The sequence below is a fragment of the Perissodus microlepis genome, chromosome 15, assembly GCF_051167445.1.
Source record: "Perissodus microlepis isolate ML-2025 ecotype Zambia chromosome 15, ASM5116744v1, whole genome shotgun sequence".
NCBI classification, from domain to species: Eukaryota; Metazoa; Chordata; class Actinopteri; order Cichliformes; family Cichlidae; genus Perissodus; species Perissodus microlepis.
The window spans coordinates 15,281,460-15,308,925 of record NC_140475.1 but is presented as its reverse complement, the minus strand read 5'-3'; the positions used below and the strand labels follow the sequence as shown (position 1 = coordinate 15,308,925).

Genomic DNA, 27,466 nt, shown 5'->3' with positions numbered 1-27,466 from the left:
ATGGATCGATATTCTCTCATGTGTATCGAGAGGCCCAAAGGCTTAGGACCTAAGCATTTGTATTCTACTCGAAGTGTTTGGTAAAGGCCACTTCTCTTCTCAACAGCTTTCTAAGGAATTATTGGAAATGGCAGGGGAAAAGATTTCTGAATAAAAGGACGAGACAGTGAATGACAAAGAATTAGCTATGATTAGACGCATTACTAGAGTGTGCTATTTTGTGAGTCACACGGATTTTCAGCAAAACAGAAAAGAAGATCAGAGCCCTCTTGAAAAGTATACCTTTTCAAACAGGCACTTTGGAAAGACTTCTGTATTATGTACGCTGCATAGATTACATACAGCTACAAGAGAGACAAAATTGATATGGCAAAATATCTTATTGGCTTCCATGGGTGACAGATTGGTAGTAAAAGTGAGTGCGTTTAATACACGTGCAGCAGCACTAAATGACTTTCCTTAGCACTCTGACTCATGGTGGTGCACAGAAAAGGAAAGGGGGTAAAGTGAATGAAGGCAACCAAGTTGAGAAGAAGAAAAAAACTCACAGGGTGGAAAATAGGAGAAAACAGAGGAGAGCATTTCAGAGAGCTAATTACCGGAACGGGCATATTATTAATATTTATTAATAATATTAATATAATATATTAATAAACACACACACACACACACACACACACACACACACACACACACACACACACACACACACACACACACACACACACCCTTACACTATGATGTGTATGCCTTTAGAAATACAGGTAAAATCTGACCCACTTAATGGTACGTAGACTTATTAGCCACTTTATTAGGTATAGCTCATGATCAAAACAAATACCTAATCAGCCAATCACATAGAAGCAACTCAATGCATTTAAGCATGTAGACATGGTCAAGACAACAGAGTGGATGGTTTAATAGACTTTGAATGTGGCATGGTTGTTGGTGTTCTAATTATTTTAGAAACTGCTGATCTGCTGGGATTTTTTTTTTTTTTTTTTTTCACACAACCATATTTAGGATTGACAAAGAATGCTCTGAAAAAGAGAAAATATACACTGTTGATGTCAGAGGTCAGAGGAGAAAGGTCAGACTGCTTTAAGCTGACACAAAAGCATAGAGAAAAAAAAACACTTGATAAAAACAAGGTATGCAGAAAAGCATCTCTGAACACACAACACATCCAAGCATGAAGCAGATGAGCTGCGGCAGCAGAAGGCTACAGGTGCTACAGATGTCACTGTTGTCAGCTAAGAACAGGAAACTAAATAAAAAAAATAAATGGAAATAAAGTGAATATTGGCTTTGCATTCATCAGGATGCGACTTTATTAGGATGCCCATGCTGATCTGTGTCTGCAGGATGCTTAAGTTGCCAACTGTCTGCAAACAGATTAACCATAACAACTTGAGAAACGACAAGCCAGTCATGCTGTGTCCTTGTGATAGACTCTCCAATTTGCTTAATGTAGCCTTAACAATGTTATAAGGGCAATTTGGGAACTTCAAATAAGGTCACAGACAGATTGAAGTTCAAGATACTCTTGTTTAAACATTTCTTTCAAGAGTTCTTTTTCTTTTAGGGTGACTGCAAAACCGCACTACATCCTCCTGGAGCAACAGCTGGTATCATGTCCCACACATTCGGCACCATCTGTCAGCTGTGTCATCGGGACAGAACAAGATGTAAGTGTGGATGATTCAAGGCATGTGCTGTCCACGACTGTTCAACAGGGAAACAGCAGACAAAAACCCTGTTAACCAAACATTTCTAGGGCTAAATATCATTTTGGGCTGTGACTCCAGGGGTTAATCTGTCACGGAGAATATCATAAATGCAAATATGCCATTTATGATATCCTCCATACTGATACTGCTGTCACAATAACAACCATGGTTTAGAGTAGCAATGGGGGAGAAAAAAGAAATCATGCTGTACATTTATACTGACATGAACTGGATAATGTAAAGAAAATCAAAGTGAAAAACTGATGCGGTAGTCTACACCATTCTGCCAAAATTTCATTGCAGCAGCTCAAAAATGGTATTTGTAGTATGTACTTCCCCTATGTCCTTATATCAATGCCTGAGAATGCCCCTAAAGGAATAATGGATGATGCTCAGGCTACCCTCATGAAGTCCATTTCTAATAGTTTGGTCATTCACACCAGTGGACAGCAGAAGGTCATTTTGTTGGGCTTTGGCAGTGCTCATCCTGCTGTCCTTGCACAAAGAAGGAGATACCGGTTCTGCTGATGCGTCAAGCACCTTCTAAAGCCCTGCCCTCTTCGAGAGTAACTGCGCATCTCCTGAAATCTCCTCCACACTCTTGAGCAAACTTTCTCTCAATGTTACGCATTGATGAATCATCCTGGAGGAGCTGGACTACCTATGCAACCCCTGCAGATTGTCCAGGTATAGCCTCATGCTACCAGTATTGACACTGACCCTAGTCAAATGCAAAACTAGTGAAAAAACTATTTTAAAGGACGAGGATGGAAAACTGTCAGTGGACTCCACCTGTAAAAAAATTCCTGTTTTGAGGGTTGACTCATTGTTGCCACTCTAGTGCACCTGGTAGTAGCTGAAACTGATTTACAAACCCCTCTGTTACTTAACTGACAGAGCAATACCCCAGAGGTTGCCTGCCTCAATGCTATACTCTGATTAAAAGGTGTTCTTTTATTAATTTTTTGAGCAGTTTATATATACACATTAACTTTTAAACACCAGAGAGCAATATAATGAGAAATAAAGGATAATAGCATGAGGATGGCAAGGCTAAAATAATACAACAAAAACAGTGAAAGTGTTTGAAATCCTGTTGAAAGCAGATAATTTGGGATAAATTACATTATATATCGGTGACAAAATAAGAGATGTCAAAGAAAGTTTAATGCCAAGCTTCCCTCGGGATATTCGTAATAAAAACAGGCTTTCAGGATGTTTTGGACTAAAACTGTTCGGCATCCTGTTTGACAACAGCACTTTTGGAGCAAGCTATTATTTTAACAGGCAACATCAGTTACTGCTAATACAGTGCATCGGTTAGATTTTAAGGAGGAAGAGTAACACTTTTTCTCTATTTTTTTCTCTATATATTTTTCTGAGACTAGAAGCAGTCAGATTAATGAGCGAACACTTGATATAAAAAGACTTTACATCCGCATCTCAACAGATGTGGGCAGATTTGATCTAAACCTTGAACGCACACAAAAGCCTACAGTTCCGGAAAATGTATTTCCTGTCATCCACCTCCATCACTGAGAGCCGGGGTCGCTCCCTTTGGCTTCGGGAGTACATTTGTGTCTAAATTTGTAGACTGGCAGGTCTTAGGCCAGATTTTATGACGACATTCTTGATACACTATTCAAGTGTACGAGAAGAGTCCCTGAAGCATACAGTTCCCGCTCCTTTATGAGTCACTGCAATGCTGTCATGAGCTTTCTTCTCAGACAGAGTTTAAAACCAGGAAAAAAAAATGCATCTAGAGATACAGCAAAGAGTTAAGCATATTGCTGTGTTTAACAAGGGGTTGCAAGGTACTTCATAAGTACTTCTACAACATATTTAGAATTATGACTACTCTTCTTAATATACTGCATAATCCACTTGTATTTAACACGGTAGAACAACATGAATTGGTGGATTAGCATTGTTTGAGTAAGCCACACTCAATAAAGGCAGCCAGAGCTTGTGGTCCCTGCAGAATGGATGTGATTTATGAGCAAATTATAGCACGTGAGGTCAACTGAGAAGGCACGATTATCGAATGGCAGCTTTTACTAGCTAGAGGCCAACACTAACCCAGCTCTGGGTCTTGTGTTAATCTGTGCAACTTGCACTTCATCTTTTCTGCTGTAAGTAACAGTCATTACTGATAAAGATGTAAGGTGTATGTTAATGCAGTATCATTTTTAAGTAACTGCACAAAAGGAGACTGCAGGTTATCAGTTTGATTCTGCTGATCTGAAAGAAATGATGGAGCAGATTCAATAGCTACAGACAGTACCTGCAGATTAACTTTTCAAGCAGAAGTAAATGGAACTGACGGCTGTAAAACCTGCCCGTGCCTCGACAGATAGCATTTCTGTGGTGAATGCTATAAGCACTCCTTTCTGCTCAACCGTTTATCAAGTTAAGCCAATTATCTTGTCTACTTATGCACCGAAAGCAAGATTATTTTAGCAGCATAAAAGATAATGAGGTCAATCAAAGTGTCAGCACATAGGCAGCGATGTCAACTGCAAACCTCCATGCTTTTATTTCAAAATAACAGCTTTCAACAAAAAAATAAATAAATAAAAAAAAATAAAAAATCAGAAAATTGGGGGGCACGTATGTAAATGCTGTTGTCTTGTCTGTTCCCCCACTGTGGGGGAGCTGACAGTGACTGACAAGCTGCAACAACTTTCAAGAAAGACAAAAAATATTTGTAATTATCTACAACAAGTGAAGTAAGAGAACTCCCTAGTCCTAGCTTAGGGTCATTTTCAGAGTGTAACCAGGCACAACTATTTTTCCAATCAGTTTTTTTTAAACGTCAGTAAAACTTCTTACGGACTCCTTAGATGCCCTGAAATTACCGAACAAGGCGAGAGGGCACATTCTTCTCCTTAGACCCAAATCAAAAGCATCCCTCTATTAAGCTGCAACCCAACTTTAAATATAAGCAGGGGGTCACATTAGGCCATGAGCCAGGCTGGTGCTGTGTTCTCTCCCTTGCTGCATTTCCACCTTCAATCTCAGAATCTCAGAATAAAGCCTCAGTACCAAGGAGCAGCCCACCCCAGGTAATAGAGAAGGCCAGAAAGGATCAATACAGTGCTCTACTGATAGCGGGGTGGGGAGTCATGGGGAGCTGCTAACCTCCACAACATCTCACACAGACGTTCCCCTCGCCACTGGAGCCCTCTATTGAGCCGCTTGCCTGTGTGATTCTCTGATCGATAGAGAAGGGGAGGCGACAGAGAAACATAATAGCGGAGGTAACCCCCTCGCCAACTTCATCCCAAGGTATTCATCAAGTTCTTTTTAAAGAAGACAGCAGAGGGCTCCTAAGGGTAAACATGCAGGCTCGTTTGTCTCTGTGACTATCTGCATGCGATTAGCAATATGCAGACATGTTAAAGGGATAAATTAAATTTAGAGTTCGAAAGAGTGCAAGTAGTTACCAGCCTCGCAGTGTTGTTCCCGGGCAGTTCACGAAAAAGGTCATAATAATTTAACAGGAGAAACATGCTGTTAGACATATAAAAGAACACACAGACGCACCAGGCACTTACTGCCACACTGAAGCAAATAATGGACTGCTCATCAGGTCAATCCTGCACAATGCATCGTACTGACAATGTTAAAGGTTAAAATTTAATAACACTTGTTAAGTGGTTATCAAAAACAGGTCAGTGTAGCTGGCAAAACCAATTTCAACTGAAAGCACAAGAGAAAAAAAAAATCACAAGAAAAAACTTTGCTAATAAATATTCAATTATGGGTCAAAAGCAGTTCAGCCCCAGCTTTGTTGTTAAGGTCAGGCTTTAGTCATGACATGTTGCAGGGTCAAACGGAGCCACGCTTTCCCTTTAGCATGCAGAATGATGAAGCTCTGTCATCTCTATGCAAATACTGCAAAGCCTGGATCAACACTGCTCTGCTGCCTGCTGCATTATAGCACTGAAGGAACTCAACCACGAGTTTGAATTTTCAGGTATAAGGGATAAGCAAATCCTAAACCATGTCAGTGCTTCTTCACGTAATACAGCCCCCCGTTTGGATTATATACAGCCTGCTACCGGCTACCGACTAAGACCACAAAATAAGAAACCCTTTTTGCTGAACCTTAAATAAAGAATAAAAAAAGCAGAGGGCAGAAGCAGCTGCAGGCGGACCGCAGCATTAATAGAATGCATCCAATGTCCTTTTAGTTTATTCTACCTGACATCTTGACCTGGCACTTCTTCCGCAATAAAAATCATAAGAAAAGATGATTCCTTCTCATACTCACATTGAATTTGATGATGTCATATATCAAATAGCGAGGCACGGGGTGACCGTTCACCTTGTCGATGATCATCTCCTGCAAGGAGTAAGACAAAGATTCGGTCAAGGGGGATGGACAAACGACAAAGGAAAGGGGAGAAGATGCAGAAAGTGGATAGAAAGTAAATGTTCTGAATTACGTGAGGTCTTAACATTACAGCATAATAAAAGAGGTTCCTGTTTGAAACCTGTTATGTAGAAAGTGTGGGAACTCTCTAGAGGATGTATGTTGAGAGAGGAAGATGCCTGTGGCGGTGCAAAAGATAGCAAGCCAGGTGTGTGGTGTGTAAGTACGTGCACATGGGTGTGTCTGTGTGGTCAAGGAGGACATGAAGCAGAAATAGCACTGCACATTTATTATGCAAGGCTGTCAGGTCGAGGTCAGGTGCAGTCATGACGGTTGACACTCATAAGAAACACGTGATTAGTTTTAAAAGATGTGCACAACAGTAACAGTGAAGATGACGTGGAAGTGGAACTTTTACACTTTAGCTGATAAATATTTGAGACTGACTCACTACGTATAGAGAACTATATTTATCCCCTCGCCCCTCATAAAATATAGAGGCACCTAACTGTGCTCTAGTGATGTACCTGACAGATAAACGAGTAACAGGTAAGACATCACTCAAGGACACAGCTATTACGCAAAACGAGTATTTTTGGAGGCTGAAAGGCTCATATCAACAGTACCGTATCAACAATACCAACAGTATGAAGTATGAAGCTTCTGTTACCGAGATCAGAAACTAACCTTTACTAGCTTTGAAGAGATTTGTTTCATAGTCTCGTAAATAGTTCTTCAATCTTTACGCTTTACTTAGCATAAAGATTGGGAATAAGAGGGGGGGAAGGCTAAAATAGCAAATAATATATTCCAATAATCAAAGTGTATCAAGGAATGAAAAAATACGAGTCTGTGTTTTTCCCTTTGTGAGTGGCTTATTTTTTTATTTATTTTTTTTTTTGGGGGGGATTCTATAACTATTCTGAAACCAATTGACTACTCCAATGACTGTAGGAGGAAAATTTTCTTATTTTTTCTTCTTCTACTGGTTCAAACATGACTGGTCAGTAGAATGGACATCTACCATCCTTTAGTAACTTGATGGATATTCACTTCCAACCCTGTTAGCAGTAAAAGTGGTCTATGTGATGAGCTGAGCAAATTGCCCATTACTGGTATTTTACAAACGTGAGTGTTATTCTTGTCGCTTTATTCTTGGCAAAAAGTGAGTATGTCAAAACATTTCTTTTAACATTTATTTGACTTAAAAGGACCCAAAGCCAACAATTTCTTTACATTTCAACATTTAACAGCAGCCTTCAGTCCATCCATCCATTCGCTTCCGCTTATCCTTTTCAGGGTCACGGGGGGCGCTGGAGCCTATCCCAGCTGTCATAGGGCGAGAGGCAGGGTACACCCTGGACAGGTCGCCAGTCTGTCACAGGGCCAACACACAGGGACAGACAACCATTCGCACTCACATTCATTCACACATTCACACCTAGTGACAATTTGGATTATCCAATTAACCTATCCCCACAAGCTGCATGTCTTTGGACAGTGGGAGGAAGCCGGAGTACCCGGAGGGAACCCACGCAAACACGGGGAGAACATGCAAACTCCACACAGAAAGACCCCGGCCTGATGTTGGAATTGAACTCAGGACCTTCTTGCTGTGCGGCAACGGTGCTAACCACCGTGCCACCGTGCTGCCTGGCACGGAGTGCAATGGAAAATTGTTATAGACCTGTCATCTACCAGCCACTTTCCCAAGATGAGAAACTTCTGCTTGAGTACCTGCATCCTAATGACTACTTGAAGTGTGTTACAATGAAAACTCCCCCTGCTGGCTGACATAATTTTACTTCACATCTCAAAGGGCGAAGGACCAGACAACACAACTAAATTTCCACAGCTAGATTGGTGGAGAGGAGAAAAGGTATGAATGCAAGGCATGCACAGCTCTGAAGGAGGATTTGGAGAGGAGAAATGATGTAATTCCAGGAGGCTGCTGCCATCATTATGGATCTGGTGCACTGAACCATGGCGCAGACAGACAGCAGCGGATGAATACATTAATGTGACCAAAGGAAACTGCCAGGAATTCAATCTACACTGTGCATTCATCCAAAATTGGAACCCAAGTTGATGTAAAGCTCATTAAAACTGTAACACAAAACAGCATGTAAAGACAAAGACCAGAGGCTCTGGGCTAAAGATGAAGAATATCAGACAACACAGCTGGGTTCTAAAGGGATCCTCATAAACTGCAAAATACAGCCTTTATCAGCTAAGAGCCAGAAGCATCAACAGATTAATAAACACGAGTCAAAACAAACCTTGCAGCAATCTAAACACACGGCCACACAGCTTCTTCAAAGGAACACTTAACACGCTCCAATTAGACGTCCTGCCTGAGTGAGGAACTTAAATTCACCGCATCAATCAGAAACTGTTAAGCTAAGAGGAAGCGCAAACCTAGTGTTTGCATAAAATCTCAAAACTTTGACGAAGCAAAGCCAGGAGCAACACATAAAGAATGAAAGGCAACTTATTTGTAATCTTTAGTATTTGAAAGACAAAAACAGAGTCTGGCTGCCAGAGATTTATAATCACTGATGACATGAACGTGCAAGCAGTTTCCTATGTTTTCATGATGACTCATACATGTGCACCTGCTGCAGTGGTGCAGCTTGGACCTGCGTGACACACGCTGCACAGACACGCCAGTGGAAGTCAGAGCCTGGCATTACAGTGGAAGGATAAGTCACCGACCCCTGCTGAGCACACAGCAGAGCGCAACAACAAAAACACAACGCAGAACAAAGACTGAAAACTGAAACATTTCATTAGTGCTTTCCCCAGGATGTGTGCAATTGGAGTCTGCCGTTTCAAACTGAAACGTGCTCACCTTTCGCACCAGGTTTGACAGCTGGTGTCAATTAGCCTTTTCTAATTTCGTAAAAAGACTACGCAGCAGGAGCAGGATGACAGCAAATTTGGAATTAGAGATGACACTGGACAAGAAGCATAACTTACCCCATCCAACAGAGTATTTGATAGGTGGACACGTGGCTCTTTCCGGAAAGGAAACTCTAGATTTGATATGTGGAAGACGGCGTTGTCTCTGTCGATCATGTACACCTCATTTTTTCCATTGATGAGCATCATGTACCTGTGGAAAAACAGGATGCATCATTAGCTAGTTGTAAGTACAAGTTAACAAGTTTTATTTGTGTTAATCGCTGTGATAGCAATGATTATAAGAAGAACCACTGAAACCCCAAACTCAAGTAGTTAAAAGAATATATTGGAAACTGTAACACTGTCATAAATTCAATAAAATCCTGGCAATAAATCTTACATTTTTTATATGCTATGAATCAAAAACACTGTTGGGGACTACTTGGTTGGGATCTTCATAAATGAAGCTAATCCTCATCAGAACTACAAGTGGGAGCTTTGATTAGATTAGATTAGATTAGATTTCATTAGCAGCGATTAAACAGCCTCCCAGCTGTCACAAATGTCTAAATTAAATATTACAAAATCCTGGCTGGTGCACAAATTATGCGATATCAGTTGTTTTCTAACTATGGTATGTTTTCTGTATGTGTTGAAAAAGCCCAACTAGGGATGGTCATCGCAAACTAGCTTAAGTTTAGTACTGTGTAGCTTTTATCTTTTAACATATCCATGCATCCATAAATCCGTACATCTCCAACATACCCCCCAAAAATAAGCTTTATATTTATGCGTGTCTCCCATCAATTTTAACCCAAGCAGTTGAATGATTTTTTTTTTTTTTTTTTTTTTTTTAGAATAATGATTTCCTTGTTTCCATTACACAAAAGGGGGGATTTAAATTGCAACAAAGACAACAGCTTCAACCCCAAAAAAGCAAAGCACTGGCCTCACCTATTGGCTGATTGGCTGAATCTTTACTACTAAAACAACTGTTTGGCATGCGACCCTGTCGATCAAGAGCTCTTTCACAACCCATTCACTGAACAGGAACAGAATAGATTAGAAAAACAGCATCTCAGCATAACTGTTTCAAAATGTACATGTTTTTGTTTGTTTCTTTGGGGTAATCACAAACTATTATAGCCTTTGTGCCACTTTATTAAAATGTTTCGTACTGCTTGTTTTCATGTAATTTCTCCAGACAAGCAAAGAGGCCTATAATTTTCTTTCATTAGCTTATTTGGATGATTAAGTATGGTAATAATAATAATAATAATAATACTTTAAAGCTTAATTGTTGTAGGCAAAGAGAAACAACACAGAGAGTCTGTGTATGCCTCCAATGTGCAAATGAGCTGTGTTCAATTGAAAAAGCAAAACAAAAACAAACAAACAAAAAAACCATAGGTAAAGGTGCAAGAGCTTTTAATCGTGTCTGAAAAAGGAAAGATCACCAAACAGATGCTTAATTACCAAAGCACCCATTTTTCCTTTTATCTAGCTGCAGTTAACAAGAACTGCAAACTAAAAGCTGTGATCAGTGTGGTTGAAACTGAACAGACACATAAAAGCTTGCTTATTTTACTTCTAAAAAGAATAAAAGGTGGCTGATACTAAAACTTGTTTTCTTTTTACAAAAAGCATCTTAATAAAATTTTTTACTCGATGGTAAACCAATTATTTTTCCTATTACAGAAGTCCCTTAGCATCTTCCACTAGCACAAAAACACTTTGTTAGCACAGAGTAATAACCTATCTTCAAACTGCATACATCACCAGTGGCCCATGCTCAGCTAATCCACAGCACGCCTTTGCAGGTGAGATAAAGAGGCACGAAACAACATTTCTACAGTCTGTTTTCCTCAAGTTAAACTTTTGCAGCAATAAAACAACGTAACATACCTTGTGTGATTTCATGCTGTTGTCTCTACAGTATATATTTATTACTGTTACCATTTTGAAGGTTTTTTGTTTTGTTTTGTTCAAAGAAAACCAACATGGTCAGTCTGGGGTCACACATTGTTTGTGTTATTGGATTAAATGGTATTACACTGCAAGGGATTTGCTGGTATTTTGTCCATCATAATCTTTATTTTTTCTGCTTTGGGATTCTTCAAAAGTAATATTAACTAAAAGCAAAACAGAAAGTGAAAAGACAATCCACTGCTGGAAAATTACTTTTCCACCCTTGAGTAGGCCAATCTGGGAGATTCAAAATTTGAGAGCAGCGACTGTTGGACTGTTAAAAGCTGTTAAAACAGGCCAGCTTTCAAACATGGGTCACGATATGAGCATGTGGCTGGTATTAGTTTGACTCATAAGGTGTGCCGCACTGCCAGCGCATGAAGGATAAGACCCCTTTTAGATTTGTATCACCCTTATTTCTCCATCTGCACCAAGGATGGGGTGGGGGTATCTTTAAATAACCAAAGTAAACACTACAGGTGAACTGAGATGTTCTTCTCTCAGGCATTTTCTTTAGAGGCGTGGGGCTTAAAAATTAACTGGATATGGGTTCCCACCACATGCATGTTAATCTATTATTTTGTAGACACCCCATCTGGAAAATAAGTCATCCAAATTATTTGGAACCCAGTTATAATTTAAGGATCCATCCTTCTGCTGGTGCTGTCTAATTTAGAAAAACTGACCTAATGTATTTCATTTAATGCGATGTTTTCTTCTTATTGGGGCTAAATTGAACTGTGCTAGATGAATTTTGTGCATCAGGCCAGGTTGCTTTATCATCTTTTCATTAAGATACATAAAACTGAGGTCAAACAATATTCGAAAATACTGAGCCTTGAGCCGTTCCTCATTTCTTTTCATTTTACAAGGAAAATGAGAAACAGGTGCAAGGATCTATCAAAATGCAGCAAATAAGGCAAAAACTTTTTTTCGAACAATTCTAACAAGCTTGAAAGTCAATATTTGGTATGACTATCTTAGATAAGCTTTCTTATATACTTTTTTAAGCAGTGTTCAGGAATAGTTCTTCATGCATTTAACACTCTTCTTTGGATGATGGCTGTTTGTTCTCTGTCAAAATGATTTTAACAATGTTGAGGTCTGGGCTCTGAGGAGGCCAATCCATGACTCGACTTAACTCAGTTTTTAGGGTTTTCTATTAGATAGTAGCACCTTTACCAGGACACACTACACCCACTCTCAGAATATGCCAAGTTTTCAGCTAATACATACACTTTTTTTACTGTCAAACTCCATTACCTTTGATATTTTTCACTTATTTGAATACAAAATGCTAACAAATGATGTGTTTCGGGGTGCTAGTTTTAAAGATATTATACATATTACAATATTATATAGATATAAAATACATACATTTCAGTACCAAATAATACCTGAAGAATACCCAGAGAGGCACAGTTGTGTTTGCTGCTTTATCAATAAACACAATGAGCTGGCAAATAATTAAAAGCAGTTTCGAAACAGGGACATTAAACAGACTTAAATCCTTGATCTTCCCTTCTGTTGGTTCCCCAAAAATGAGCTAAAAAAAGATGGGCCACACCCAAAAACACAGACACCATTGTTGCCTTTGTGTTTCCTCCAGAACAGTCTCCAAGTATAACAGCAGGTGTGAGCATTCAGCATTGTTTTTACCCAACTGCTTTGATTAGATTTTCCATGTCAAATAGATCTTTATTAGGCTCTCTTTGTTGTCTTTTTTTACTTAAAGAACAATATGTACAGAATGACAAAACCCAGAAACTCAACCATAGTTGACAAGTCCCATTAATGTCACTCTCAACTTATTTTTGTTGTTTAACTTAACATCCATCCATATGCGTGACATTATTCTGTTTAATGGTTGATTAGTTAAGAGTCAAGTAGGCTTGTCTTTGTTAATTCCACTGAGAGAGAGAATCCGGTGGCTTCATTACACACCTCTTATGAACTCAATTACACTCTGCAGTCTGCTGGCTGCTCTTTAAAACAAAATACCAAGTGCTGAATAAAGCAGAACTAATATGTCGTAATGAGCAACTAAAGCCCTGCTGTATTTGGAAAGGTTAAGTATCCTAATCAATGCGAGTAAAAACTGCAGCAAATTATCTTGTATTTCAAACCAGAAGAAAATTGGTAGAAGACTTTCATGTGATACCAACTTACAGCTAGTACACACACTGAAGGGATGTACGCATTGTCGGAAAGCCAATTTGGATGACAGAGATGAATTTGAGATTAATGACTTCCCAAAGGACAAAGACACAAATTTCTCATACCTGCTGTGACTCTCCACGATTATAAACAACAGGATTAGACCTAATAAATATGCCACCAACACCAGCTGGTTCAAATAGGGAAACTTGTCAAGATGCCAAGAGTGAGGGTGTGTGGAAGTTTACACCAGCAACAGTGATGTGCGTTACACAAGTAATGTGCCAGTGCCATTTTACCCTTGCTGACTCCCAAAGGAGATGTCTGGCCCAGGACCTCCAACACGGACCGCACCAAAGTATATCTGGTGAAATATAATGATATATGAGTGTCTTTATGTATGGTCTTGTTTTATTTTGGTCATCAGCCAATGTACTAGTTAATAATTCCCTAGCTAGCCTTAGCCCCTCTCATCCCTAATGCCTTAATCTTCATTGCAGACATGGATACACACACAGACATCTGGGGAGCTGCTAGCCAAATAGTCATTCTGGTCATATTTATTTAAAATCTGCTTCAAGTCCAGCAGCTGGGGCACATCTGTAATAGATGTATTATAATGCAAGATGACTGCCCCTCCCTGAACCTGGTTCTATTGGAGTTTTATTCCTGTTAAAAGGGGGTTCGTCCTTCCCACTGTCACAAAATACTTGCTCGCAGGGGGTGTTGTCTGATTGTTGGGGTTTTCTCTGTATTACTGTAGGGTCTTCAGCTTACAATTTAAAGTGCCTTGAGGTGACTGTTGCTGTGATTTGGTGCCAGATAAGTAAAATTGGATTCAATCAATTTAATTCCCAGATGAATCCCTGAAGTATGTCTTAAAAGCAGGTTGACAGGAAACACGTAGAGACCATAGGTATCATTCAGCTGCCTCTCCACTCTTGTGGTCAGATGGACTTCACCGTCACCATATTGGGCCACAGTATGGAGAAGCAGTGGATGATCTGATATCCGGTGTTGTTCCCACATCATCATAATAAATGTTGTTCCAGGTTCAACATTGCAAGTGACCAATCACATTGTTGTGCTGTCCCCCTTTTGTGCCTTTGAAAAATACCACCTTAAAAAAAAATCTACTTCACTTGAGAGAAGAGAAACCGCTTCTGTCTGCCGATCCAGGAACTTGAATTCTTTGCATTTCAGGATACTTTCCTTTAATAAACAGTAAGCATTATACATATTGTCCTTACAGAGGCGGTTTCTCTTCTCGCAAGTGAAGTAGATTTTTTCAAGCCGTTTGTTTTTTTCGAGGTCGCGGATGACGTCAGCAGAAGGTGATTGGTGATGATTATGATGACGAGGGAACAACACCAACACGAGGATATCAGATCGTCCGTGAAGCAGTAGTCCTCATGCTCTAGAGGTCTGATGTAAATAGTAGTGTCACTCTAAGCACTCAAAGTACTTAGACAGTCTAAGCACCTAAGTTGAAGGCAAGTGGGTTTTTTTTTTTTTTGGTAGGTTCTTGAAGACATTTTATCTCTCATATAAGAGGCGTCCATATCCACTTTCAAGACCCTAAAAAGAAGTGCAGTTGCCTTCAACTAAAGTGCTTAAGACTACCATGACCTGCATAACTGACAACCTGCCCAGACACACTAACCAGAACTACCTGCAGCTGAAGTTCTGGTTCACGTGACTCTGCGCAAAGTTTTCTAAGGGCGTAGAGCAGAATGTCGACTACCATTGTTTACGCCCATCCAAGAAGGTGGAGCTGACTTCTGACTGCAGGAGTCCTTGAGGGGGCATTATGATTATTTGTCACAATATGAGCCCACTCATATTTCCAGAAGACCACTTTTTACATGACAAGATAATCTTTCAACAAAGCGTGGGTTCCCTATTGCGCAGACACCTGCGTCTCATTAAATACAATAAATTATTATCCATGACATGATAGAAACAAGTAAAAAATAATCCTTTTCAAATATTGTGGAGAACCAGGATTTTATTGAAATAAATCAAATGGTTTATAATGCACAGACAGGACACTTTTACATGACAATATAAGTTATAATACAGGGTGGGCCATTTATATGGATACACTGTAATAAAATGGGAATGGTTGGTGATATTAAAGTCCTGTTTGTGGCACATTAGTATATGTGACCATTGTTTTTCTTGTGACATTACCAATAAGTTTGATGTGTCACATGGCCCTCTTCCTATTGAAAAAACAAAAGTTGTATCCAAGATGGCCGACTTCTAAATGGCCACCATGGTCACCACCCATCTTGAGGAGTTTGCCCCCTCACATATACTAATGTGCCACAAACAGGACTTTAATATCACCAACCATTCCCATGTTATTACGGTGTAGCCATATAAATGGCCCACCCTGTACAACTTCTGGAATACGCTGGTCAAGAAAAGTGGCCGTCATAAGATGGTGTTATGTGTAGAGTATGACCACACACACACACACACACACACACACACACACACACACACCCTGAGATATAAAGCAGGTGGAGACACGTCCTGTGGAAACTGCAGGGGGATGAAAAAAAGAAGAAAAAAGAAGAAGAAAAGAAATGTTGGTGGAGAAGGAAAAAAATGGTGAGTGGGCCAGCACTTACATTTTTTGGGTGGGAGGGGACGGACTCCATCCTCAGTGGAGCTGAGGATGGAGCAGGGTAAGAAAGGGAACAGGAAATGCCTGCGTTGCCTAGTTTAGGCAAAATGATAACTCCTGCAGACAGAAAGATATACTTGTGTGCAGAGCTAATATCTTTTATCTCAGAAAAGGAACAATGGCTAAAAAGATCAAACAGAAACGCTGAGTGTCACAACAGAGAAGATCTGTCAACCAGTGGGGACACAACAGGTCTGCACAGAGCAGAAGAGGTTCCCCCGCTGTCTAATTAGCCAACTAGCCACGGCTGTCAAGTACGTTCAGAGGAAAGTAGAGACCATTAGTTCTGTGTAACTCCCAGTGGTCCTCCTCCTCATCACAGTCACACCTTCATACCAATACCATTCCTCCCCTCCTTCCTTCTATTAAATTATGTTGGCAGCAGATACTTTATTCTGTTCTTATGGACAACAGGAAATTGTGAAATATAATATGCTCATTTATTCAGACAAGTGGATGCTTCTGCCCACCTCCTCCTCGGCTCTCTGGGTGCTTCGCATGTTATGCGCATTCCCGAGCCACATCCCCCAAACTCTTTGGCCCTAATGAGGCACAGACGGTCATTGTAACGGCTCTGCAAGTCTACAAGGCATGACTGACAGCAGCTGATTTCCAGAGGAGGGTTTAGATCAGATCCAACAGCTTTGCACATCATTAGTGATGCGTCAAGGGGCTGCTCAAGGGACGGTGCTTTCTTTTTCCCCCCATAGGGAGGGTGGGGTGATTTCTCATTTTAGACGGAAGCGCAAAAAAAGAAAAAGTGGGCAAAACAAATGGATGTACATATTATATTTGTTTGCTTGATACAGGACTCTTGTGACTCAAAATACTATTTAAATACTTACAAATTTAAGCTTTTATAAAGAGGCTTACATATGCAGCCAAAGGTAACTAATCCTTTATTGTTGCCCACTACCTGGGCGAGGATTAAGGAACCCAGTACTATGGGTTCAAAAACTACACACACTATAATTGTATAGACAATGTTAACTGTGCTCAATTTTGACAGTTTTTTTGACTGGTTAAACATTTTTTGGGGATGCATTTAATTGACTAGGAGACTAGTGAATTAAATGTGAGGAGCAGCCCTAATTTAAAGCTTACTGAACACCAGTAAGAATAAATTCCTGTAATGTAACCAACAAGTTCCCTGTTGAAACAAAATTTCAATAACTTACAAGACAGAATTTTGGTGCAGTCTATTATACAAAAGGTCCGCTGAGTGGCATCACAGACACTAGGCTAGTACACGCCCTTGCTACAGTGTTGTTTGGCTTGTTTTTGCTGTTGGTTATGAAACGAAAGAGTAAAATCAGCTAACTGACAGGTAGTTGTAGAACACATGATGACCTTATTATATATCATGTAAAAGTCAGCTTCTGTTAATATAAATGAGATGTTTCTGTGAAATTAAAACGATACAACGCAGCTTGCTGTGCTGTCCACAAAAGGCAAAAAACCACAACAAACAAAGACCCTACCCCCAATTTTAGCCATTTGTGAGGTGGTTGCCTGGAAATCTGATGGCACTTTAATACCTAATACATTACTGAAGTTTTGTGGATATCAATCTGATTTAAATACTCTGATATAGATAATAATTTTCACATTTGAATCCCATTTGGCAGCTGCCCCACAGGAGGCACACAGATACACACACTTAAAGATTTTGTGTGTTATAGTAAGAAATAAGAAATTAACTAAATAACCAACAGAAACTATAAAACACAAAAACACACATATGTGTTTGTAATTATTTATTAAGCATACTGAATTAATGAATAAATGTTTTAATCTTTGTGTTATTTTATTTTGTTATATAAAACACTGGCAGTCTTACGGAGAAAACCAAAGAGCCAAAAAAAATGGGAAAGATGGCACTGAAGTCTCTTTCACTGACATTATTTCATCTGGGATGTAAAAGAAAAACACTGGATTGGTGTCCTCTCTTTAAATAAATCACTGGAGTGGTAATCAGGGATGAAACAGGACTTTAAAGAGACAATTAAAAAAGTCCAAAACTTTCTCAAGTCCAGTTTCTTTGAGTCCAAATTGAGCAACATTGTTTGTTTAAATGCGTAAGAACATAATTGGCTCGCTCCCTTCTCTTTGCCCTTCTCCTCTTCATCTCTGGGGCACAAACCAATCTAGCCCTGACAGAAGGCTATATAAGAAGAGGTGAAAAAAACCCAACTCAGTTTATGTCTCCCCTCTTGGCAAATCCACTAATTTTGCTGTCTTTCCAAAGCCCATTAGAAGCCACCTCCCTTGGCACATTGCAGGCAAGTGACAAGTTTGTTTTTTGTCTTGTTTTTTTCCCCCCTCACTGTATGACTGGTTGCATCGAGAAAAGCTATATAATATTTTTAGGTGAGTGGGGAAGCGTCAGTACTTTGTCACCGTCACGCATGTTATCGTGGTACTGAGTGAGGTAGTTTAACTGTCACAGATGTTGATGCGTTGCCCTGTAGTCATAAGAAGAGACTGCCAGAATCACCGATTTGATCCTGACAGCAACTCTGTTAGACCATTACAGGCTGCTGAAAATTAACATTCTTCCTCACTTAACCTTTTCCTGTAAAAAAAATTATACTTGCATGTGATATTTAAAAAAAAGAAATTACTCATTTAAAAGTAAAAATTGCTTTCATTAGAATTGGAAACTTTTTTTTATCCTCACCAGGGTAACAAAGGGATTAAGAATATGTAAAACTAAAGTGAGGACCCCTGGCAATATGCAAAGAGAAAAATCTTTCACGGCCACCTTGGAGAGACAAATTTCCTATTAAAAGTCCATTTCAGGCCTTAAAAATGCCACTGGAAAGAAAGTGGGACATTTAATAAGAAATGTTCTGCACATTTCATGTAATGCATCAAGAGAATGACAATTTAAGATCGCGCCCTACCACTGCCATCTTAATGAAAACCCACCAACTCGGCAATCTTCCATCATGTTAGACTGCAAGTCCTGCTGTTGCCTATGTATACTTTTTTTTAATCCTTTGAGAAATTTTAGAATTAGACCCCAGCAGCACATCGAACAAATGACCACAAATCTATTTGTGTTAGTTTTGAGAAGGGCAAACCTTCGCCCCTGGCAGAAACATCTGGAATTCAATATGTAGGGCAGACCTTCCCAAAGTGTGGGGGCGCAGAGCCATTGAAAAGGGAAAAAAGCAAAAACGCTTGGACACTGCTAGCGGTTTTTGATGGGGCTCCCACACACACGCAAAGCATGAGATGAAGCATAGCTGAATATGTTTCCAAACTAGGGCTTTTCGATATAACAATATATATATCGGATGAAGATATAAAAACGTCTATCGTTTCATTTTACGCTATCGTTTGTTTCGTGGAGTCGCAAAATAAACTGTTTACGGCAATATTTTTTCATCGTTTTGATGGTCACTGTAGTGGCTATATTAATTTCTTAAATTTCTCTCTTTCTCTTATATTTAATATAACCACACTACGGACGTACAGGTACCTGTTTGTATGCGTTGTCGTTAGCAACAATGACGGTAAAACCAACCCATGTACGCTTGTTTATTTTCCACATAAACCTTTCACAATAAAGCTCAAGATCCTGTTGAGACTTTTCAAAATAAACTGAATCACGTGAAAGAGTATGCAGTGTTTACGGATGAGAAGCAAAAAAAGAGCCGTCAGGTGCTAAAAAAATGAACCTTAGACTCAAACGTTAGAACAGGCTTTTCCCCGCAGCACGCCGTGTAATAAATACTCACAAAAAAAAAAAAAACGGCGGCTGTTACAACTTATGTCTAAAAATGTATCGTTTCATGCATCGGTTAAAACAGCGGTCCCCAACATTTTTTGTGCCACGGACCGGTTTATGCCCGACAATATTTTCATGGACCGGTCTTTAAGGTGTCGCGGATAAATACAACAAAATAAAACTAGTACCGGTACCGAAAAAAAGAAAATTTATTCATAACACACGTGAAAAGACCAAGGAAAACCGAGTAAACGATAAAAACGATAACAAAATAACGCTGAAAACCGATAAAAACCCTGAAAACTATACATTTCACACCTGAGCCTCAACTCTCGCGGCCCGGTACCAAACGACTCACGGACCGGTACCGGTCCGAGGCCTGGGGGTTGGGGGCCGCTGGGTTAAAACACTGGAATCCAGGTACACGGCGCCCAGCTGGAAACACTTCAGGCAAGTTGAGCTGCCCGAGATTCACAGAATTTACAGAAAATTTTACATTTTTGTGATTTATATCATTATCGGGACATAGATGTCTTATATCGGGATATGAGATTCGAAACGCCGTTTACATGTGGAGGAAAGGTCCAACCGCATAGAAACAGCTGCATTTTCAAAAATACCCGTGTGGGTGTGGACGTAGCGTAAAGGAGTTAGTAGTTTATTTTCTTACTACCTGTAATTTATTGCAGATTACTTGTATTTACTTACGGTAATTGTTTACTAAATGTTTGAGGTGTGAAATAAACCGCAATGGAGCAAAATATGGGTGTGTGTGGTTAAAGGATGTGTTTGTGCATGCGTGCGTGCGGGTGGTGAACATTTTTCTTGTCAAACAAAGGGGGGCCTAGCAAAAAAAGTTTGGGAACTACTGATGTAGGGGATGCTGAGGACCAAAATGACCAAAGGGATTTCATACTAGTGATGTCACAGTATCAGAAATTTAGTAGTTAGTACCAATACCAGTAGAAATACATGCGTTTTTGACACCTAGTTCATTACTTACAATTATCATCCAACATAATGCAAAATTGCATATTTAATTGTTGCAAATGAATGTGTCAACAGCAAAGCAGTTCCATAATTTACTTTGCCTTTCGTACTAACGAGTCAGAGCAAAGCTACAAGTGTGTTGCATGGAAGTCAGAATTTCCAGGTTTCCGAGTCAGAATTCAACAGTTATATCACCTCAAATCAGTGAAACAAATCTAGCTTTTCCAATTTTGCTACTGGAACGTGTTTAAATCGGGAGTGATGTCATTCCCAGCTCCAACATTTGACTTTTCCCCGTTTCAGTTCAATCTTATCCTTATAACACCGAAACAAAAAAAACAAACAGTTTAGGCACTATTTTGTAAGGTGAACAACAGGAGTGGGTAAAAAAACGAAACAAAAGAAATATACAGTATTGTATCACTATACTTTGTGTGACAGTATTATATCAATACAAGGACACCACATATTAATATTTTGTTAAATACATCTATCTGCCACCACCACTCTGGGGTGAAGCCTTCTGAGGTAAATGGACCAAAGCATAGTGCAGCAGGTGCACTAGCTGCCATCTTCCATTTGTATTTTTTCCTGTGCTTGTGGACCTCCTTCTGCATCTTCTCCTTTTTTTAAGCATGTAACGGCAGACTAGATCCTTTTGTATGCTCCCTTCAGTTCCTGAAGAATTGCCATCTGGGTGCACAACAACTACAGTACCAATAAACAAATAAATAAATAAAAAAGCTTATACAGTTGCATTTGAAAATTTCGGGAATTGAATGTTAATGTAAGAATCACCGCGGGACACATCCCCATTTCATACTGATGATCGCCAAGGCAGGTACCACTGATCTTACAGCACATCATGGCAATTATATGACAAACAGATTAATGCTGTGTTGCACTTGAAGTGGACAGCCAAAAATTTGAGATGCCAGTTGGAATTTTCAGCTGGAGTGCTCCCACATGAGTCAGATTTGCCACTCGATTGTTGGACAAGTCACAACAATCCCAGCTTTGCAATGCAAGAGTGGGATTGTTGGAATTGTAGAACTTGTAATCTGTACTCCCACTGTTGTGTATTTGTGACCACTACATATGTCACACACAAAGAAACAATGATCCTCTACTCTAAATGGAACAACTGAATGACTACACCTTACTGGAGGCAAAGCTAGGTTTTCTGACTACTGACTACAACAGACTCCGAGAACCAGCAAAGGAAGATTAAAACATTTTCATCACTGTCATGTCTACATTAAAACTTTGCAACTTCCTTTAACTGTTCATTAGATTATTCACATATTCAACTCTTCGTCAACAAGAAGCAAAACATTTAGCTCACTGCACTTGTGCAGAGAGAGGGGAAAGAAGCCAATAAACATTTACTTGTTTTTTGCCACATTTATTTTGAAGCCAGACTTGTCACACCAATTAAATTCATCAAGGACTGGGCCATGGCCCTGCTCTGCACCCTCTAGAAGACTCACAATCACAGTCCACTAATATTGTCCAGTCCAACCTACAGTCCAGATTCAATGAAGATCTACACTGTTGGAATTTAATAACACTGATTTAATAAAAAGAAGAAAAAAAATCTATTTCTCACCAAACCGCCTCTCATCATCACTTCTTTTGTGTAAATTCAATTTCACACACAAAAGATAAACTTGTATGACACACATGGCTATTTACTGGATAAATTAAAAAGCACGGGCACTAATAAGGAAACATGATTTTCGATTGCTTTCATCCATCCCTTGGCTTTGGAGAATAAAGTAACATCAGAACAGGCTGTCCCTCGCAAAGAGAATAAAAGCCTCTCTTTTCCAAGCGCAACTTTATTACTTGTATGTAGACCAAAGCGAAGACTGCGTTGTGAATATCCACAATGCTGCATGATCCTTTTACAAAAAACCCCATTGGTTTTGTCAGACGTACTGCATGCACCGTGTGTCAAAAAGACAACAATGATAAATAAAGAGAACTGCTGAAAAAGCACGAGAACCGCAAACAGCAGGCTGACGCTATGCTGACAACAAAGACCATCAAAGTCTACCATATCAAACCTTTTCCCATGTAAATATGCTGTGGTTTGCATTCTGATGTTGTTCGCACACATGCGCATGCAAAACACGCACACACACACGCACACACAAAGCAGGATGTGAATAACAAATATGTATGTCTGTAGCCGAGTGTCAACAAGTTTCAAGAACTTGCAGGTATTCTAAAAGAAGCCAGAAAATATTTTTATTTATATATATTAATATAAGATGGGGCACATTGTTTACCACACCTCAAGTAATAGACATTAATTCATATGGCTGAAAAGTGACAAGATTTTTATATCATACTTCTACACAAAACATCTCCAAGCTTCCTCTTTTACATGATGCCCCAATTGTTTGGAAAGCAATCGCAGCGAAAAAACAGTAACTGAAAGGGAGCTGAATGTATTAGGACAGGGGTGTCAAACTCAAAAACACAGTGGGCCAAAATTCAAAACTGGAACAAAGTCGCGGGCTAACATTAATATTTATTGAAAAAAAAATCTTCCTCCAGATATAAGAATGAATCTTTTCTTATGGACTCAAATAAGTTTTGCTGGAAAACTGAATATGGAACAAGCAAAGCTTAATACTAAACAATATATATATTAGCTGTATAATACCAGTAGGCCAGCTCTAATAGTAATTTGGCATGGCTTCGTGGGCCAAATGTAATTAGGCTGCGGGCCAAATTTGGCCCACGGGCCAGAGTTCGACACCTATGTATTAGGACAACCCAAACATGACAGTCGGACCTCCAGCACTCCAATTATACTAGGAGAGTTTAAGAAAGAGTTGACTGAGGTTAGAGGAAGTATGAAATCAAGACCAAATAAAGTGACTGGACCACACCGATTGAATTAGTCATCCCATTACAGCTAGGATTTAGAAATCACTTTCACTTCTAATCTAGCAAAGCACTGTCTGAATACAGCGTTGTATCACAGGAAGCTGTAACACAGCCCAAGCCAATATAAGCTTTACCAAGACAGCAAGCTGCTGTCGCTCACCTCAACCTCAAACACACTGCAGTTGAAGCTAAAGGTGTTATCTTGTATTTTTCCTTTTGTCAACAAACGCCATGAAAGACCAAAGTTATACGTGTCTGTGAATACTTTGTGACTTTCCTGTGACCTCAGTCAGAAGAATGTGTCTTGATCCTACTAGGGTAGAATATGTTCCAACAGTCTACCATCTTTTTAACTGGGTCAAAACAAGCAAGCAAGCAACCCAAAGGATCTAAAAGAAGCAGTCAGCTGGATTATCTGCAGACTCTAAATGAACAAACAGCTCAGGAAAGTCGACACTGTTAAAAATAAATAAATAAATAAATCAGGTGGTGTTGGAAATAAACTAGCAGCAGAATTTACTTTGTTTACCAATCCACTGGCCTAGAAATTTGCCATACATGGGATTAGAGCCCTCCACACTCACCCTGTGTTCCACAGTACTTACATCAACCATACAAAGCCAGATTCTGCAGTAAGACCACAGCACCGTCTGTGTAAAACTATCAACTCTAGATCACTGTGGTCACTGCTGTTTTCAGTATTTCTCAGACAAGAGTGAGCCATTTAGAACCACATGCACATGCAGATTAAGACATAATCAATTATGACAGTAACACATTATTAAAAAAAGGGCAAGCAATAGCAAAGTTAACCCTTAGATACTGTTCGGGTCAAATCTAACCAGTTTTGATATGCGACAGCAGTAAAAATGCCCTAAATTCATTATTTTAAAGTTAGCCAGAAAAAGTAGCCACAACATGTAACAATAAAAATTATTCTGAGCTAAATGAGGTTAAACACATGGGAATGCCATACATGCAAGCATTCCTCCCACTACTAATAGTGCAAATATAATTAAATCATTATGGCTGGTTTTCATGTTTTTCCTCCCAAAATGAGTGTTGTAAGACATAAAAATACACTTTCCATTAATCATCTATTTATTAAATGTCATACATTCTAAATTCATGTGTCCGACAGACAGGTATGTATCCATTGTATACTGATATGTAATTTTAAATTTGTTATTAGGGAATTCTTGGCCCAAGTCAAGACTGTACCAGACCAGACCATGAAGATATTTGTTAATCATTTGGGAGGAGGTATTAGGGCTTTTGGTGCTGATCTGTGTACCTGCTGCCTTCTGTCTATACCTATAAATTAGATCAAATGATAAACCTCAAAAGAAAACAACAGATCCTTTATGAGTAACTATAATGTTTTAAAATGGGAAATTAAACACAAGGAAGAATGATCTCATTTTAGAGTTCATGTATAGTACAAAGATCAGACAATGTACCAATTCAATATTTGCTCCATCTTTTGGTTTGTTCATAGATTTTTGTGGCACACCTTTTATTTCACCAGTTGAAGTTTTTATCATGCACATTTCACCAAGATGGATTTTCCCACCTTCTTTGATTATTTTAAATATTATTTCAAGCAATATGTCCTCTGGATTTAAAAATTGAAAAAGTATTTTACCATTTTTAAATGGCTGAATTTGAGGAGAAGGTGGTGCATTATAGCCTCAATATATCCTGTGCTTGAGTAGTGACTCATAGCATACGGAGCCTCTATCTGCATCAGTTTTTCACAACTGAAAAAAATATCAGGTTACTTTTCAAAATCAAGTGCTGGAGGGAAATAAGGTGACAGACGAGAGCCAGAGGCAGCAGAGGAAGAGGTCAGTGTCCCTCTTCAGTCAAACGTCAGAGCAGAGCTTAACAACAATTTCAAGATGTTCTGAAAATAATGGAAGCTGATTACACACATTAGCAGGATCTTGGTCAGAGGCCAAATCTGTACTCTGCTAGTCTCTCTCTTAGGGGAAACTAAAGCACCGATATGTAAAATTCTTTAAAATGACTGCAGTCATTAAATATTCACCAACACACTGCACATTTGCACCAGCGAGGGAAACAGGGCTTCACAGCGGACTACCAGAATACTAACACTTCTTTTTCCCTCAGCACTGGCTTTACGTAACAGAGACATAAAACAAAAGAACAACAACAAATTCAACCTAAAATGTGATCAGACAGAAGAAGTGCCCCGTGCTATCTCTTTTATATGGGGTAAGAGACTGCAGTCATCCTGTTCAGGTTATATGAAGGTAATTATGCAGGGAACATCACTGATATCAAAGAGCACTCCTGCTGATTAGCCATGTAAAATCACTGTAATTAAAACCTAATGAGAACGAGCATCCCTGATGGACAACTCTTAAGGACATAAACTTACGGTATGCCTACTGACACAAAAGAAAACCCATTGAACTTTGAACACAATGAAGTTAGAGACACACAGTCTCATACCTGTACTGACACATGAAGACAAGCAGTCATTTCTCATAAACTCACCGCGTGCCGTCGGCTTTCCAGCTGACTTTGTATGGATTCTGCTCGAGGAAACGCAAGTTTTGCCTGTCCATGGACACAGGCTGCGCACCAGGAAAACCAGACCTGCAAAAACAGCAAAAACAGCCCTTACACGTGTGCCTGATCTTGAGCCTGGCTCTAAACACAGCTTAGAAGATTTTTGATAGGGTTTTTCGGTAAGCTTATGAAATATCACATTTATTCCATTCAGGATCTTCTATTAATGATCAGGGAGTCAAGTCTTTTCTAGCACATCCCAAAGATTTTCAGTGGGGTTAAAAATTATGTCTCATGCTCTCTGAACGAGTCCTTTGCAATTGAAATCCTGACATCATCACCTTGGACTATGCTTGTGCCATCGGGAAGGGGGAAAAAAAAATCCGAGCAAACTTGGTGGTTCAGTATATCCAGGTAGTCAGCTGTCCTAATTTCTTTTGGGCTTAACCTTGACCTGACTAACCCCAGATCATAACACCACCATGCACAGGCTTGTATGGTAGGCACAAGACATGATGGGTGCATGTTTAAATATTTAAGCTCACTAGTAAACTGAAGCCTTTTTTGATTTAGCTTCAGTTTTTTTGTTTTGTTTTTTTAAGCTCCGCTGCCGTTTAGTCCCAATCCTTCTTTGCAGAATGCATGCGAAAATACTTATCACATTTCTTCACTCTCAAACATAGTCATACGTTTTACTATTGGTGCTTACGATGACATGATTTCAAACTCTTAAATCCTCTCCAACCACATAATGCCTTGGAGAGTTCTTAACCCCATTTTAGTAGTTTCAGCAATATCCTTGTTGTTTTTGTTTTGTTTTTTTGCTTGAAGCAAATCAATAATTAGACTCTTCTGAAATGAGATATCACATGGTTGTGAAAACGATGTCTTAATACACAGTTGTTTAGAAAGCGAATCATTGCATCAGTTAGGGTTACATCACCTGTTGCCAGCCAAAACATGCATCACTGCAAGAGTCACCAAGAGGAAGCCTCTTACCTTTGCCTAATTACAGTGGTGACTTTTTTTGGCCAGGCAGTGTAGTATGCATACATATGATAGGATACCAACAGGCAGCTGGCAAACCTAATAGTTCTCTCATCAGTTCAAAGAGAACAAGCTGATAATTGCAAATACATCTGAACTATTTGTCTTGCATATTCAATATATTAAAGCTGGGATGCAACACTGACATATAACCTCTGACAGAGTCAGTCAAATCTATTGTTTAACTCAAGACCATTGGAAGACATTTTTTAAAGAGTTTTTGTGCGCACATACACAGGTTCTCAAAAACAAATATAATCTCTGCAAAAGTAGCTGGATGCATTAAAGAAACACCTCTCAGACGCTTGACTTTGTGGCTTAAGTCATAACATAGTTTATGACACCTAGTGCACTAAGAGAACAACAACTAACTTTGGCGCTACACACTGAAAAACTTCCTAAACTCTAAATATGTGAGGATT

General features: G+C 39.4%; 1 protein-coding gene across 1 annotated transcript in view; it reads right to left on the bottom strand.

Moving 5' to 3' along the window:
• rngtt (RNA guanylyltransferase and 5'-phosphatase) overlaps nt 1-27,466 on the bottom strand; it is a 105,681-nt gene that overhangs the window by 59,994 nt on the left and 18,221 nt on the right. Inside the window, exons 8-10 of the mRNA XM_084953778.1 lie at nt 25,983-26,084; nt 9,088-9,223; nt 6,007-6,078 (exon numbers count right to left, since the gene is read on the bottom strand). Of these exons, the coding sequence (XP_084809904.1) occupies nt 6,007-6,078; nt 9,088-9,223; nt 25,983-26,084 (310 nt within the window). The remainder of the gene's footprint in view (nt 1-6,006; nt 6,079-9,087; nt 9,224-25,982; nt 26,085-27,466) is intronic.